This window comes from Mobula birostris, chromosome 10 (genome assembly GCF_030028105.1).
Source record: "Mobula birostris isolate sMobBir1 chromosome 10, sMobBir1.hap1, whole genome shotgun sequence".
Classification (NCBI taxonomy): Eukaryota; Metazoa; Chordata; class Chondrichthyes; order Myliobatiformes; family Myliobatidae; genus Mobula; species Mobula birostris.
The window spans coordinates 55,718,873-55,736,175 of record NC_092379.1 but is presented as its reverse complement, the minus strand read 5'-3'; the positions used below and the strand labels follow the sequence as shown (position 1 = coordinate 55,736,175).

General features: G+C 42.1%; 1 protein-coding gene across 19 annotated transcripts in view; it reads left to right on the top strand.

Moving 5' to 3' along the window:
* The window catches only part of brwd3 (bromodomain and WD repeat domain containing 3), a 302,860-nt gene that overhangs the window by 75,204 nt on the left and 210,353 nt on the right, over positions 1–17,303 (top strand). For 12 of the 19 annotated variants that reach the window (XM_072270315.1, XM_072270314.1, XM_072270316.1 and 9 more), the window contains exons 18-20: positions 5,313–5,492; positions 15,450–15,612; positions 16,852–16,945. In XM_072270315.1, the coding sequence (XP_072126416.1) occupies positions 5,313–5,492; positions 15,450–15,612; positions 16,852–16,945 (437 nt within the window). Of the gene's footprint in view, positions 1–350; positions 2,069–5,312; positions 5,493–15,449; positions 15,613–16,851; positions 16,946–17,303 lie in introns of those variants that run through there. The other 7 variants (XR_011887509.1, XR_011887508.1, XM_072270326.1 and 4 more) reach the window with 3 other exon arrangements.

Genomic DNA, 17,303 nt, shown 5'->3' with positions numbered 1-17,303 from the left:
GTTTTAAGCATCCTTTGCTAAATAAAATAGTTCCCTACTTGTGCTTGATTTACTGTCTCACTCTTAGATATGATATTGTTAATATTTGTGAATGCTAGATATATTCATAAGTGAATAATCCCTCTAAATTAGCATTTAAATGAGTGGTATAGTTTCTCTTCCTAGAGTATGTTGTCGTAATGTAACACTATGCGAGGGATTTGAGGTTATTGCGGTCAGGTGAGATCCGGTGTCATTTGGGATAAGTATGGTAAAGTCATACACTCAGGAGCAAGGAGTGACTTTTACACGTCCGGATTCACATAAGTCAAAAGTCTTACGGCACCTGAGATTTTTTTATATGGTTTCAGATGGTATGTCCTCCACAGAGCCCTGATCTCAACATCACTGAGACTGTCTGGGATTATCTGGAGAGACAGAAGTAAGCAAGACAACCAAAGCCTGCAGAAGAACTGTAGCAAGCTGATTTTCTTATTAAAATTGCATGCCATTGTACCTAAGAGAATTGATGCAGTTTTAAAGGCGAAGGGTGGTTACAACAAATATTGATTTGATTTTTGTTTCACTGTTTGGTGCTCTTTTTAGTAATTGTTTTTGCTATTTAGAATTTTTTTCCATTATTTTTGAAAACATTGTTTTATGGATTTTTTTTACATGTGCCTAAGACTGTGGCACTGTACTGTACATTGAAACATACAGTGAAATGTGTTGCTTGCGTTAACAACCAACACAATCTATGGATGTACTGGGGGGCAGCCTGTGAGTGCTGCCAGACATTCCTGTACCAGCGTAGCCTGCCCACAGTGCTTAGCAGAGCAACACAGAACACAACAACAGCAAAAAAAGCCCTTTTCCTCCTTCCCACCATCCACACACAAATGGACAGTCTTTTAACTCCAATCTCCAGGCTTTAGCCATTGGGCTTTGGCTTCCAGATTTCTGATCAATCTTTGGGCTCTGATCTTCAGTATCAATCCCCAGACTAGCCAATGACGGTACCCAAACTCCAGATGATCTCCAGCCTTGACCTCTGGACATATCAACTAACTGGCCCTTATGCCTCTTGCTTGCACGTTCTTTGAGCTCAGAGTGGAGGCTGAGACTTCGTCACTCATCTACGTCACTAGCCATCGAACCGTGGGGCGGAGGCCTGACCTTTAACTCTTCCACATCCTTGTCTCTAAGCCCTAATCTGATCTCTAACTCGCCTCTCTATCTCCGAAACCATTCCAACAAACTTTAAAAAAAACAAACAAATCTGTGCGATAATCTTGATGGACTGCCATCTTGAAAAAAATACCTTCTGTCTATGTTTGGGATTTGTACCTCTTCTCCTTTGCAAATTCTGTTTTGCAGGCACTTTCTTCTTAGAAACAAAATGGATAAAAATTTGAAAGCCAATTTATTTTAACATTAACATGGTATTATTAAGAATAAGAGTTGGGCAATTGGAATGGCCTGTTTGGCCATTCAGTCGGTTTATGGCTGATCTGCACACCAACTCTACTTTTCCACTTTTGATTCATGTCCTTAACACCAATAGTTACCAATTTAATTTGTGAGAACTCCAATTATTCTAATATACAGTTTATTGAGCAAATTGTAAATTTGTATGATATTCTGTGTTTAAAATTAAATCTTCTCCTGGGTGGTTGAGCATTCTCATAAAATAGTTTCCTAGTACCTTTTCAGTATTTTAAATGTTTGGGTCAGGTTAGCCATCAGTCTTCTATGCTCGGTGAATATGTGCTAAGTTTTTCAATTTGTCCTTAGACTTAAGAGGACGCTCAGTGAATCCATGCAGGAATCCTTCCAGTAAAAATTTCCTGACATATATTGACAAAAATTGATTGTGTCTGACGAAGATGATGAGATAAAGTAAACTATTTATGTATACCGGATTTTATTGTTATATGAACTTAGATTTTCAAATCTACTTGCTACTCTGTGATGTTTTAATTTCTAGTTTTATTAAACACTTCAGTTTATCTTCCATTCAAAGGACATAACTTGTACTCTTCTCACATAAATAAAACATTGCCCACATTTCCTATGTGGCCATAATTTTGCAATCTCAATGACAGTCTGTTCATATTGTAACTTCCTGTTCCATCTGCATTGTTGAGCCTTGCAACTAAATGTCACCTTACAAACATTTTGTTTAAACAATTCAGTTATAGCAAACATGGTGAACTTCAGGCTACTCATTGCTTTAAAAAAAAACAGTTTCTTCTATTCTCACTCCTAGCACCTAACCAGTTTGTAGCCTGAGTCAGAAGGCTACCTACAAGGTGTGCTTTCATCTTTGCTAAAAATACTGACATCACTGAATATATCTAAAATCTCATTCATCCTCTTTCCAGTTCCAGAGGTGGGTTTTACGACCATAAGACATAGGAGCAGAATTAGGCCATTTGGCCCATTGAATCTGTTCCGCATTCGATCATGGCTGATCTTTTTTCCCCTCCTCAACCCTATTCCCCAGCCTTCTCTCTGTAACCTTTGATGCAGTGTCCAATCAAGAACCTAACAATCTCTGCCTTAAATACACACAACAACCTGGCCTCCTCAACTGCCTATGGTAACAAATTCAACAAATTCACCACCCTCAGGCTAAAGAAATTCCTCCGTATCTCTGTTTTAAATGGATACCCCTCTATCCTGAGGATATGCCCTCTTGTCCTAGACTCCCACCATGGGAAATATCCTTTCCACATCTTCTCTGTCTGGGCCTTTTAACATTAGAAGGGTTTCAGTGAGATTCCCCCCCCTTCCATTCCTTCTAAATTCCAATGAGTACAGACTGAGACCCATCAAACATTCCTCATGATTCCCTGAATCCTTGTGAACCACCTCTGGACCCACTGCAATGCCAGCACATCTTCTCTTAGATGCAGAGCCCAGAACTGTTCACGCTTCTCAAGGTGAGGCCTCATCAGTGCCTTATAAAGCCTCAGCGTCACATCCATGCTCTTGTATTCAAGACCTCTTGAAGTGAATGCTAACATTGCATTTGCCTTCCTCACCACCGACTCAACCTGCAAGTTAATCTTTGGAGTGTTCTGTACAAGGACTCCCAAGTCCCTTAGGATATCAGATTTTTGGGTTTTCTCTCTGTTTAGGAAATTGTCTGCACATATATTTCTACTACCAAAGTGCTTGACTGTGCATTTTCCAACATTGTATTTCATTTGTCACTTTCTTGCCCATTCTCCTAATCTGTCTCAGCAGCCTGTTTCCTCAACGCTACCCATCCCTCCACCAATCTTTGTATCATCTGCAAACTTGGCAACAAAGCCATCTATGCCATCATCTTAAGTCATTGACATACAGCATAAAAAGAGGCGGTCACAACACCGATCCATGCAAAACACCACTAGTCACTGGCAGCTAACCAGCCAAAGTTCCTTTTATTCTTACTCACTGCCTCCTACCAGTCAGCCATTGCTCTAACCATGTTAGTAATTCTCCTGTAATACCATGAGCTCTTAACATGACAAGCAGCCCCATGTGTGGCACCTTGTCAAAGGCCTTTTGAAAATCCAAATATATAACATCCACTGCATCCCCTTTATCTATTCTACTTGTAATCTCCTCAAAGAATTCCAACAGGTTCGTCAGGCAAGATTTTCCCTTAGATTATTAGATTATGGGGACACTCAGTCCTCATTTATTGTCATTTAGAAATGCATGCATTAAAAAATGATACAATGTTCCTACAGTATGATATCACAGAAACACAAGACAGACCAAGACTAAAACTGACAAAAACCACATAATTATAACATATAGTTACAACAGTGCAAAGCAATACCATAATTTGATAAGAGCAGACCATGGGCACGGTAAAAAACAGTCTCAAAGTCCCGATAGCCCCAACATCTCACGCAGATGGTAGAGGGGAGAAACTGTCCCTGCCATGAGCTTCCAGCGCCACAAACTTGCTGATGCAGCATCCTGGAAGCACCCGACCTCAGTCCGACTCTGAGTCCGTCCGAAAACTTAGAGCCTCCGACCAGCCCTCCGACACCGAGCACCATCTCTGCCGAGCGCTTTGACCCCGCCCTGTCTGCCGAGCAACAAGCGAAGCCGAGGATTTGGGGCCTTCCCCTCCGGAGATGTTGGATCGCACAGTAGCAGCGGCAGCGAAACAGGCATTTCAGAAGTTTCACCAGATGTTCCTCCTTGCTCTCACGTCTGCCTCCATCAAATCAGAATTGTGCACGGCACCCTACTTGACAAATAACAGATATTCATCAGCGGTGAGGCCGTGCGCTGCGTCGCGCCACCATCTTCTCCTCCTCCTCAATTTTCCCTTAAGGAAACCATGCTGACCTTGTCCTTTCTTGTCCTGTGTCACCAAGTACTCCATGACCTCATATTAATGTCTTCCAAGCTGCTGAGATCAGGCTAACTGTCAATAATTTCCTTTCTGCTGCCTTCCTCTTTTCTTATAGAGTGGAGTGACATTTGCAGTTTTCCAGTCCTCTGGCACCATGTCAGAGTCCAAAGATTTTTGCTAGTGCCTCCACAATCTCTACTGTACCTCTTTCAGAACCCTAGGGTGGAGTTCAGCTGGTCTGGGTGACTTAGTACCCTTACGTCTTTCAGCTTTTTGAGCACCTTCTTCCTTGTAATAGTAACTGCACCCACTTCTTTCCTTCACACACTGTAGCATCTGGTACACCACTCGTGTCTACCACAGTGAAGAGTGATGCAATATACTTATTTTGTTCATCAGTCGTTTCCTTGTCCCCCATTATTATTTCCCCAGCTTCATTTTCTAGTGGTCCTATATGCACTCTCATTTTTTTTTTACGTGCTTGAAAAAGCTTTTACTATCCACTTTGAGATTGTTTGCGAGTTTACTTTCATATTTCATCCTTTCCCTTCTAATGATTCTTTTAGTTACTCTCTGTAGGGTTCCCAATTCTCTGTCTTCCCACTAATTTTTACTTTGTCGTATGCCCTCTCTTTTGCTTTTACATTAGCTTTGACTTCCCTTGTCAGCCACGGTTGTACTATTTTGTTAATTGAGTATTTCTTCATTTTTGGAATACATCTGTCTTGCTCCTTCCTCATTTTTCACAGATCCTCATGCCATTGCTGCTCTGCTGTCATCCATGTAAGCATCTCCTTCCAATTTACTTTAGGTAACTCCTCTCTCATACCAGGATCCATGAGTTTAGTAAACTATCTTTAGTAAACTATCACCTTGCGTATTCTTTCGTAACCTAATATTTGAAGAAAAAAGATGTTTACTTGTATCTGAAATGTGAATGTAAGTGATAACGTCTGTGGTGCTCTTTCAGGTAACGGCGAAGTAGTGGAACAGATTATTAGCCAACAGACAGATGATCAGTATGATCAGGAAACCAGTGTTCTAGATGATGATATCAGAGACCTCCAGCAAGAAATTGATGTGGGGCAGCGAACTGAAGGAATATCCATACCAGATGGTCCTTACAATAGATTGAATTCACTAGATAGTGGTGGGTAACAGTATATATGAAAATTAGCAGGCTCATAATATAATTCTCATTAATTGAAAGCTGATGCTTTGTAACACTGAACTTGTTTAATGTACAAATTGGCATTCCTTTATGAAAAAGCAATATATTGCAAAGCAAACAACAGGAATTCTGCAGATGCTGGAACAGGTTGGAGGAACAACACCTTATATTCCGTCTGGGTAGCCTCCAACCTGATGGCATGGACATCGACTTCCCTAACTTCCGCTAATGCCCCACCTCCCCCTCGTACCCCATCTGTTACTTATTTTTATACACACATTCTTTCTCTCTCTCTCCTTTTTCTCCCTCTGTCCCTCTGAATATACCCCTTGCCCATCCTCTGGGTCCCCCCCCCGCCCCTTGTCTTTCTTCCCGGACCTCCTGTCCCATGATCCTCTCGTATCCCTTTTGCCTATCACCTGTCCAGCTCTTGGCTCCATCCCTCCCCCTCCTGTCTTCTCCTATCATTTTGGATCTCCATCTCCCCCTCCCCCTCCAACTTTCAAATTCCTTACTCACTCTTCCTTCAGTTAGTCCTGACGAAGGGTCTCGGCCTGAAAGGTCGACTGCACCTCTTCCTAGAGATGCTGCCTGGCCTGCTGCGTTCACCAGCAACATTTATGTATATTGCAAAGCAAACAGATCCACGAGTTTTAAGTTAAGCCAACTTCCTCCAGTTGGCTTCAAGATTCATTTGAGCCTCTCAGTTTGGACCTTCTGAGGACCCCAGGTACTCATATTTAATTGACTCTGCCTCCTGATGCTTCTCTGTTGAGCTCTGAGGGTGACACTCTCTGCCATGAGGAGGTACCTGGTATCCCTATCCCAGTCCCTTATACTTCTCCGTGACTCCCTCTTCGCCGTTTGTATGGACCTGCCCATTATTTTATCCTCAGTCAGATCCATGCTTGCAATTGCCATTTCTTCGACTTTTGTCACGTCCTGCAAGGATCAGAAGATCGTCTGCAGACCCCAGAGCCTGCCGTCTCTAACGCTAGCAAGCGTGAACTTCGGACCGCAGCCCCCGCCGCCGATCTCGGCGGCTCTACCAACCCAGAGCAAACTCAAAACCCAGACTCCGTCACCATCCATGCGGGTTCCAACGACTATGAACGCCTTCAAAGAGATTGCGCAGCCTCCAAATGTGACCTCAGCCTTGAACTCCAGGCCGGGTCTTCACATGCTGCTATTGGAACTGCCGTCTCCCCTTTCCCCACCACCACTCTGCAGTCCCATCTCCCTCAGATCCCATCGTCAGCTCCTGGGTCCTCAGAGGCTCTATGTTCCTCTCACCCCAACCCTCCCCTCTTCACTGACACTACCAACCTCCCTCCCTCCTCTGATCCCAGCTCTCATCCGTGCCAGGTCTTCACCATCCCCTCCAACCTTCCACTCTCTGAGGCAGAATGCTCTGTCCTCAGTAAGCCCCTCACTTTTATCCCCCTGCGCCCATAGCTCAGCGAGTTCCGCGTGTGCCATGATGCTGAACTCTTCCGCTGGCTCCATCTGCGAGCCTATTTCTTCAGCAAGGACTCTCCCACCCCCACTGATAACCCCTTCTCTCGTCTTCAACCCTCCTCCTCTTCATTGACACCCCGCTCTGGTCTTCTGCTTGCTCTGGATCTTTTTATTACTAACTGCTGACGGGACATCAACCATTTCGACTTCACCACACCTTGTTCCAATTCCAACCTCACTCCTTCCAAACGCTTTGCTTTCCACTCCCTCTGCTTCAATCCTCACCTTACCATAAAACCCGCTGGTTAGGGGGGTGCTGTAGTAAGTCTGGTGTACTGACCTGTACCTTGCCAAGGCACAGCGACTACTCACTGATACCTCCTCTTATTTAACCCCTCGAACATGACCCCACTAAGGAGCACCAGGCCAATGTCTCCCACACCATCACCGAACTTATGAGCTCTGGGGACTTCCCATCCACTACCACCAACCTCATAGTTCCTACACCCCGCACTTCCCGCTTCTACCTCCTACCCAAGATCCACAAACCTGCCTGTCCAGTTAGACCCATTGTTTCAGCTTGTTCCTGCCCCACCGAACTCAATTCTGCATACCTTGATACTGTTTTATCCCCCCTTGTTCAATCCCTTCCCACCTATGTTTGTGACACTTCTCATGCTCTGGAATTTTTCAATGATTTCAAGTTCCCTGGCCCCTATCGTCTTATTTTCACAATGGATGTCCAGTCCCTGTATACCTCCATCCCCCACCAGGAAGGTCTCAAAGCTCTCTATTTCTTTTTGTATTCCAGACCCAACCAGTTCCCCTCTACCACCACTCTTCTCCGTCTAGTGGAATTGGTCCTTAATAATTTTCTCATTTGGATCCTCCCAGTTCCTTCAAACTGAAGGTGTAGCCATGGGCACCTGTATGGGTCCCAGCTATGCCTGCCATTTTGTTGGCTATGACAGTCCATGTTCCAAACCTATACTGGTATCCATCCCCCACTTTTCCTTTGCTACATTGACGACTGCATTAGCGCTGCCTCCTGCACGCATGCTGAGCTCGTTGACTTCAACTTTGCCTCCAACTTCCACCCTGCCCTCAAATTTACCTGGTCCATTTCTGACACCTCCCTCCCCTTCCTTGATCTCTCTGTCTCTACCTCTGGAGACAGCTTATCTACTGATGTCTACTATAAGCCCAGTTAGCTCTTCCCACCCTGTTACTTGTAAAAATGCCATCCCCTTCTCTCAATTCCTCTGTCTGTGTCGCATGTGCTCTCAGAATAAGGCTTTTCATTCCAGGACGAAGGAGATGTCTTCCTTTTATAAAGAAAGGAGCTTCTCTTCCTCCACCATCAACTCTGCGCTCAAACGCATCTCTCCCATTTCATGCACATCTGCTCTCACCCCATCCTCCCGCCACCCCACTAGGGATAGGGTTCCTCTTGTCCTCACATACCACCATAGCCTCCATGTCTAACATATAATTCTCTGTAACTTCTGCCATCTCCAACGGGATCCCACCACCAAGCACATCTTTCCCTCCTCCCACTTCCTGCTTTCCGCAGGGATTTCTCCCTACATGACTCCCTTGTCCATTTGTTCCCCCCTCCCCCCCATCCCTTCCCACCGATCTCCTTCCTGACACTTACCCATTCAGGGCCCCAGACAGTCCTTCCAGGTGAGGCGACACTTCACCTGTGAGACGGCTGGGGTGATATACTGCGTCCGGTGCTCCCAATGCAGCCTTCTATATATTGGCGAGACCCGGCGCAGGCTGGGAGACCGTTTCGCTGAACACCCGCCAGAGGAAGTAGGATCTCCCAGTGGCCACACATTTTAATTACACACCCCATTCCCATTCTGAATGTCAATCCATGGCCTCCTCTACTGTAAGGATGAAGCCACACTCAGGTTGGAGGAACAACACCTTATATTCCATCTGGGTAGCCTCCAACCTGATGGCATTGTATATTGATTTCTCTAACTTCCGTTAATGCCCCTCTTCCCCTTCTTACCCCATCCCTATTTATTTATTTCTCTCTCTCTGTCTCTCTCCCTCTCACAATAACTCCTTGCCTGTTCTCCATTTTCCTCTGATGCTCCCCTCCTCCTTCCTTTCTTCCAAGGCCTTCCGTCCCATGATACTCCCCCTTGTATCCCTTTTGCCAATTCAACTTCCCAGCTCTTGGCTTCATCTCTCTCCCTCCTGTCTTCTATCGTTTCGGGTCTCCCCCTCCCCCTCCCACTTTCAAATCTCTTACTATCTCTTTTTTCCATTAGTCCTGACGAAGGGTCTCGACCCAAAACGTCGACTGTACTTCTTCCTATAGATACTGCCTGGCCTGCTGCGTTCCACCAGCATTTTGTGTGTGTTCCACGAGTTTTAATGTACTGCAGCATATTGAATCCTGAAAATAATCTCATAATTTAATATATTGACACCCTTTTGCATCTGCCATCTCCTTGTTCCCCATTATTATTTCTCCGGCCTCATTTCCTAGTGGTCCTATATCCACAATCACCTCATTTATTTCATGGCAGTCTGCTTTTGAAAAAAAATATTACATTTGTTTTGCATTGAAGCATTGTGACAATTATTTTGTAAACCTTGATGTACAGAAACAGAATTGGGCTATTCAGTCCATCGGGTGCGCTCTGTCATTCTATCATGGCTGATTTATCATCTCTCTCAACCCTGTTCTTCTGCTTTCTTCCTGTGACATCCTTCCTGATCAAGAATCTGCCATCCTTCAGAGTAAATATACCCAGTTACTTGTCATCCACAGCTGTCTGGGGTAATGAATTCCATTGGTTCACCATCCTCTGGTTAAAGAAATTCCTCTTCATCTCTATTCCAAAGGAACACCCTTCTATTCTGAGGCTGTGCTTTCTGTTCTTAGACTTCCCCACTAGAGGGAACATCCTCTTCACATCTTCTCAATCTAGGCCTTTCAATATTTGAGGGATATTTGGGTAATTTGACATAACCCACCCAATGCTTGGGTTAGCAGTAGTAAGTGGAAGGTGAAATTCGTGCATACATTCTGCATTAAGAGTAGGATTAGGTTCACCTATGAGGTCCCTCAAGCCTAAACGAGCTGATCATGACCTCAGTTCTACTTTGCTCTCGGTTCCTCCTAATCCTTGACACCCTTGTAGACCAAAACTCTCTCTCTGACTTTAATATATTTGATGTCCTCGTCTCCAGCTTTCTTGGGCAATATTTGCAAAGATTTCTAACTTTAAAAGAAACATAGAAACATAGCAAATAGGTGCAGGAGTAGGCCATTCGGCCCTTCAAGCCTGCATCGCCATTCAGTATGATCATGGCTGATCATCCATCTCAGAACCCTGTACCTGCCTTCTCTCCATACCCTCTGATGCCTTTAGCCACAAGGGCCATATCTAACTCCCTCTTAGATATAACCAATGAACTGGCCTCAACTGTTTCCTGTGGCAGAGAATTCCACAGATTCACCACTCTCTATGAAGAAGTGTTCCCTCATCTCGGTCCTAAAAGGCTTCCCCTTTATCCTTAAACTGTGACCCCTTGTTCTGGACTTCTCCAACATCGGGAACAATCTTCCTGCATCTAGCTTGTCCAATCCCTTTAGAATTTTATACGTTTCAATAAGATCCCCCCTCAATCTTCTCAATTCCAGCGAGTATAAGCCTAGTTGATCCAGTCTTTCATTATATGAAAGTCCTGCCATCCCATGAATCAATCTGGTGAACCTTCTTTGTAATTCCTCTGTGGCAAGAATATCTTTCCTCAGATTAGGGGACCAAAACTGCACAGCATACTCCAGGTGTGGTCTCACCAAGTCCTTGTACAACTGCAGTAGTACCTCCCTGCTCCTGTACTCGAATCCTCTTGCTATGAATGCCAGCATACCATTTGTCTTTTTCACTGCCAGCTGTACCTGCATGCCCACTTTCAATGACTGGAGTACAATGACACCCAGGTCTCGTTGCACCTCCCCTTTTCCTAATCGGCCACCATTCAGATAATAATCTGTTTTCATGTTCTTGCCACCAAAGTGGATAACCTCACACTTATCCACATTAAATTGCATCCACCATGAATTTGCCCACTCACCTAACCTATCTAAGTCACCTTGCATCCCCTTAGCATCCTCCTCACACTAACACTGCCGCCCAGCTTCGTGTCATCCGCAAACTTGGAGAAGAAACACTTGATCTTTTGTCTGAAGCAGACAGGGCTTTTCCGATACTGTGTAATGGTTCTAGGATGTTGCAATGAAATCACCTCATTCTCTTGAACTTTAATAAATTTAAACCCACTCTGCTCAACTTTTCATCAAAAGTCAACCAGTTCATCACAAGAATCAACCGAATGAACTTCTGAACTACTTTCAGTGCAGATCTGGTCTTAACAGTTATTGCAAGACTTCTCTAATTTCTCTATCTCTTTTGCACCAATGAAAATGGCATCTCGTGTGCCAGATGCTGTTTATTGACTTCAGCTCAGGTTTTAATGTGATCATCCCTTAGAAGCTGGTGGATAAACTGTCCTCTTTAGGTCTCAACACCTCTCTGTAACTGGATCTCGACTTCTTGACAGTCAGTCAGAGTTGGCAGAAACATAGCTCGCCCCATCATGCTGAGTACCGGCACTCTTCAGGGCTGTGTGCACAGTATGCTGCTGTTTATAAAGTGACTGGTTTTAAGGTTTCAGTAACCCACCTTTACATCTTCTGTCAATTGAAATGGTTCTGCCAGGCTTAGTAACAAAGCCACAGGTGAAAGCCGGGTGCTGATCTTGGTTGGAGGCTTTTCGAAACACACGACATTGGGATTATTCAATAGGTACTGTGAGCTTATCCCCACTGCCTCCCCCTGGCTATTGACAACCTTAAGGAACCACAAACATAACTAGAATTTAGAAAATATGGCAACAGGTGAAACTCAAAATAAACATTGGTAAGCAAGTGCTTTTTGAAACAACTGTCATTTACCCTTCATTTCACTTTGCAGATTAGAACACAATGAGATGATGATTGTGTGCAGATGCTTGAAATCTAAAACAAATACAAAACAAAATATTCAGTAGGCAAAGCAGAATCTGTGGCAATTGAAATAGAATTAGTGAAGTGTCTTCAACATGATATGTTAATCTACTTTTCCCTCCAAAGACATTGCTTGACCTGCTGATTGTTTTGGGATATGTGCCCCAATTTGATATATAAAATTGGTTAGAGCGTGGTTCCTTTGATAGCATGGAAGGGGACTTGAAAGGATAAGTTTTTCAGTATATACGGTGGCATGCAAAAGTTTAGGCACCTCTGGTCAAAATTTCTGTTACTGTGAATAGCTAAGCAAGTAAAAGATGACCTGATTTCCAAAAGGCATAAGGTTAAAGATGACACATTTCTTTAATGTTTTAAGCAAGATTACTTTTTTATTTCCATCTTTTATAGTTTCAAAATAACAAGAAAGGAAAAGGGCCCGAAGCAAAAGTTTGGGCACCCTGCATGGTCAGTGCTTAGTAACACCCCCTTTGGCAAGTATCACAGCTTGTAAACGCTTTCTGTAGCTAGCTAAGAGTCTTTCAACTCTTGTTTGGGGGATTTTCGTCCATTCTTCCTTGCAAAAGGCTTCTAGTGCTATGAGATTCTTGGGCCGTCTTGCATGCACTGCTCTTTTGAGGTCGATCCACAGATTTTTGATGATGTTTAGGTCGGGTGACTGTAAGGGCCATGGCAAAACCTTCAGCTTGTGCCTCTTGAGGTAGTCCATTGTGGATTTTGAGGTGTGTTTAGGATCATTCTCCTGTTGTAGAAGCCATCCTCTTTTAATCTTCAGCTGTTTTACAGACGGTGTGATGTTTGCTTTCAGAATTTGGTGGTATTTAATTGAATTCATTCTTCCCTCTACCAGTGAAATGTTCCTCGTGCCACTGGCTGCAACACAAGCCCAAAGCATGATCATTTTACCCCCGTGCTGAGCAGTGGGAGAGGTGTTCTTTTCATTAAATTCTGCACCTTTTTTTCTCCAAACATACCTTTGCTCATTGCGGCCAAAATTCAGCGTCAGAAGTTTGCAAAGGAACATCTGAACAAGTCTGAGCAAAGGTATGTTTGGAGAAAAAAGGGTGCAAAAATTCATGAAAAGAACACCTCTCCAACTGTTAAGCATGGCGTGGATCGATCATGCTTTGGGCTTGTGTTGCAGCCAGTGGCATGGGGAACATTTCACTGGTAGAGGGAAGAATGAATTCAATTAAATACCAGCAAATTCTGGAAGCAAACATCACACAGTCTGTTTAAAAAAAAACCGCTGACGATGATATGAGGGTGGTTTCTACAATAGGACAGTGATCCTAAACACACCTCAAAATCCACAATGGATTACCTCAAGAGGCGCAAGCTGAAGGTTTTGCCATGGCCCTCACAGTCACTCGACCTAAACATCATCGAAAATCTGTGGATAGACCTCACAAGAGCAGTGCATGCAAGACAGCCCAAGAATCTCACAGCACTAGAAACCTTTTGCCAGGAAGAATGGGCGAAAATCTCCCAAACAAGAGTTGGAAGACCCTTAGCTGGCTACAAAAATCATTTACAAGCTGTGATACTTGCCAAAGGGGGTATTACGAAGTACTGACCATGCAAGGTGACCAGACTTTTGCTTCGGGCCCTTTTCCTTTTTTGTTATTTTGAAACTGTAAAAGATGGAAATAAAAAAGCAATCTTGCTTAAAACATTAAAGGAATGTGTCATCGTTAACTTTATGCCTTTTGTAAATCAGGTCATCTTTTACTTAGCTATTCACAGTAACAGAATTTTGACCAGAGGTGCCCAAACTTTTGCATTTCACTGTATATCATCATCTTCAGGTGCCATGCCCAGTTTGAGCTTTGCCCACACACTCCTGTTTTGGGTCAAGTGGATCAATTCATTGATATTCATTTCCAGTTCTCTGGCTGCTGTCTCCATCATCATTTGTCTTTGCTTTCCTCTTGCTTGCTTCCCTTCAATCTTTCTCATAATTACCATGCATTCTAACTCCTCTTTCCTAATCACATGTCCAGTGAAGTTACATTGCCTTTTCATGATCTCATACATTATTTCTCTTTTTGTGCTTGCTCTGTTCATGACATCCTCGTTAGATACTTGCTTTGTCCATGATCTTCTTTGCATTCTCCTCAAAAACCACTGCTTCAATTCGTTTCCTCATGTTATTCGATATTGACCAACATTCTGATCCATATAACATAACTGGATAAACGTAACATTTCAGTACTCTGAGGTGGGTTGTCATGCCTAGTTTAGTGTTGGTCAGTATACTCTTCATTCTCGTAAAGATGTCTTGTGCAATCCCTATTCTTCTTTTGATGTCCATGTCGCACCTGCCATCTGATGTCACCCAGCTTCCCAAGTAGCAAAAGTTCTGTACTTGTTTTATGTCTTCCCCGTTATTCTCAGCCTGCAGATAGGATTCTCCCTCTTTTTGGATATCACCGTACATTCTGTCTTTTTGCAGTTGATAGACAGACCCATTTTTGCACTTCTTCAACGACGAAATCAATTAAGTTTTATAGTTCTTCCTCCATACTTGAAATTAACACTGTCATCCGCATATCTGAAATTATTGATGTTTTTACCGCCAACTTTGATTTCCAAGATGTTCCTTATTTTTTGTAATATTGTTTCACTGTACATATTAAACAAATCAGGGGAGAAAACACACCCTTGTCTAACGCCTCTCTTGATTTTCGTAAACTGACTCACTATTCCGTAAACTGACTCCATCTATTCTTACAGTGGCAGTTTGTTCCCAGTACAGATTTCTGATTAGGCAGAGGTCTTTTGAATCTAGATCCAGAGTTTTCTGTAATATTTCAAATAACATTGTGCTTCACTTTATCAAATGCTTTTGTGTAGTTGATAAAACAAACAAACAAATCTGTTTGCACGTGAATAGCTCGTTCTGATAGTATCCTTAACATCAATGTTGAGTTTCTTGTACCTTTGTCTTTCACAAAACCACATTGTTCTTTACCTATTTCAACCTGTATCTTTCTTTTAGCTCTTGTCATCAAAATTCTTAGAAGTACCTTGGTGATATGACTCACTAAACTTATGGTCCAATGTAATTCACATTCTATTGCTCCAGGTTTCTTGGGAAGAGTGATAAATACTGATTTTTTTTTTCATCTCTTCTTCAGTACGTGTGTGTGTGTAGGTATATATATTTATTTTTTTGTTTTGTGAATACTTCTAAAATTTCTTGTACATTTCTTTGGGCTTTGTTATTTAAAATGATATTCTCGGCTGTGCATGACAGTGCTATGTAGATGATCTGTAAATCTGCAACAAGTCAGTTTTGTAGACATTTTTAAGTAAATTATGGGCTATTTAGCTAGAATTGCTTTGTTTAAGAATGTAACCATGCTGCATATTTAATGCACTTCCTACAAATACTAAAGATCTCTTCTGTATTGTAGCCTTGTTGCCTTCACTGAATATTGGACTTCGACAGCATGGTCAAATTGAAGGTGTCCGACAAATGCATAATAACGCTCCCAGAAGTCAAATTGCTACAGAGAGAGACCTGATGGCATGGAGCAGGAGGGTTGTAGTTATGGAGCTTTCACCTGGAATTAGCAGGTAATAATACCGTTCCACAGATCAATGCAAACTGGTGTTACAACAGTTTGAATGATGAAAATTCATCCTTAACATGGATCACTGCCGGAAAAAAAATGGGAATAAAAATTCACTCTTATAACAATTTGTGGTGAGAAAGGAATAAACAGAAAATCTACACAGAACAAAACGAGTTTATCAAGTACAAACGTACAATGATCGCAGGCAGTTGTTCACAGTGGGAGGCTACTTCAGCGGTTTGTTTTGGAAACTAGAAACAATTTTCTCGTCAATAATACCTTTACGATTATACTTATCAAACATTGTAACATCTACTTCTCATTAAGTAAAACAATAACCCTCTGTTCTGCCTACAATTCAGTCAGCATTGGCGGGAGACTTACTGTCCAAGGATAAACTTTCCTCAGGAAGGCATCTTCATTTGTTATGTTGGATTAAGTCAATGTGGGGCTGGGATGGTGAAATTGCTATACCAGATAGCTTTTGAACACAACTCCCCGGTAACATGGGTGCATTCTACATGAGGAAGACGCATTATTGCCAGTCTGTTGTTATTTGGTCTCATCAGTTTACCATTTCATTGGCTACTACAAATTATGCACATTGCAATATTTGATTATAGGATTAAAGTTTGAAACATAGTTTGAAATATATTAATATTGAAATTGCAATATTTGTTAAATAATACCTTAGAATTGTTTTTTAGATGCAAGGCAAACTTTTTATTTAACTTCAGTGCAACATGTTTCTAGATCATTATTTTTGAAATGGATAACCTCCTCTGTGTTCATGTCTCTGTGTTTCAAGGCAGAATTATTTAGCTGTACTGTATAATTCTTTGAATTGTGTGAAGTTGTTACTCTGAGGAAAGGAAAATTAAATTCCTAAAATGAATGGACTGCTGAATAGTTTACACAGCTTAGCATGATATCACATATTGATATGAACTCCCCAAATGATTTTTAGATATCCTGGAGTTAGTTCAGTGAAGAATGTGTTCTTTTTCACAGATGCAGTGATTTTTGTTTGATGTCATTGGATCATGTCTATTACATGATCAGTTTTGAATTTGGATTTGAAAATAATAGATATTGGCAAACAAATTCTGGTGGATCAAGATTGATTATTATCCTGCATGACATATGATCCGCAGAAATTTAGGAGAGCATATTAAATACGTAAGTAAATAGCTTCTTTAAAAATGAATGTTATCCACTTAGAAGAACTGACTGATTTCAGATTTCAGGAGGAATTGCGTCTTTGCAAAGGAGATGGAGAAATTAATCTGTATACAACTGAGAAAAGACGGAAACCGTTGCAACCAGCACAGAAGGTAAATACCAAAAATATGTTTATTTGGCAGAGATTTACTAAATGTTCAGTTATATTGGTATCCTCTTGTTTAGATCACCTTATTTTTGCTGATCTCAGATGATATTGAGATTTCAACCTGTAACCCGAACTTTTTATGATAATTTAATGAACAAAAATTAGCATGATTGGACCCTTGTGAATATTGGCAGCGTTTATAAATGTATTATCTTTAAAAAAGATTTATTAAAGGACTAAATTGCAATTATTACCACAAAGTTCTGCAGTGGGGTGATCTTACGGAGGTTTACAAAATTGAGGGACATAGATAATGTTTTTCCAAGAGCATTTGGTGTGTTGCCTTCATAAACCAAGGTATT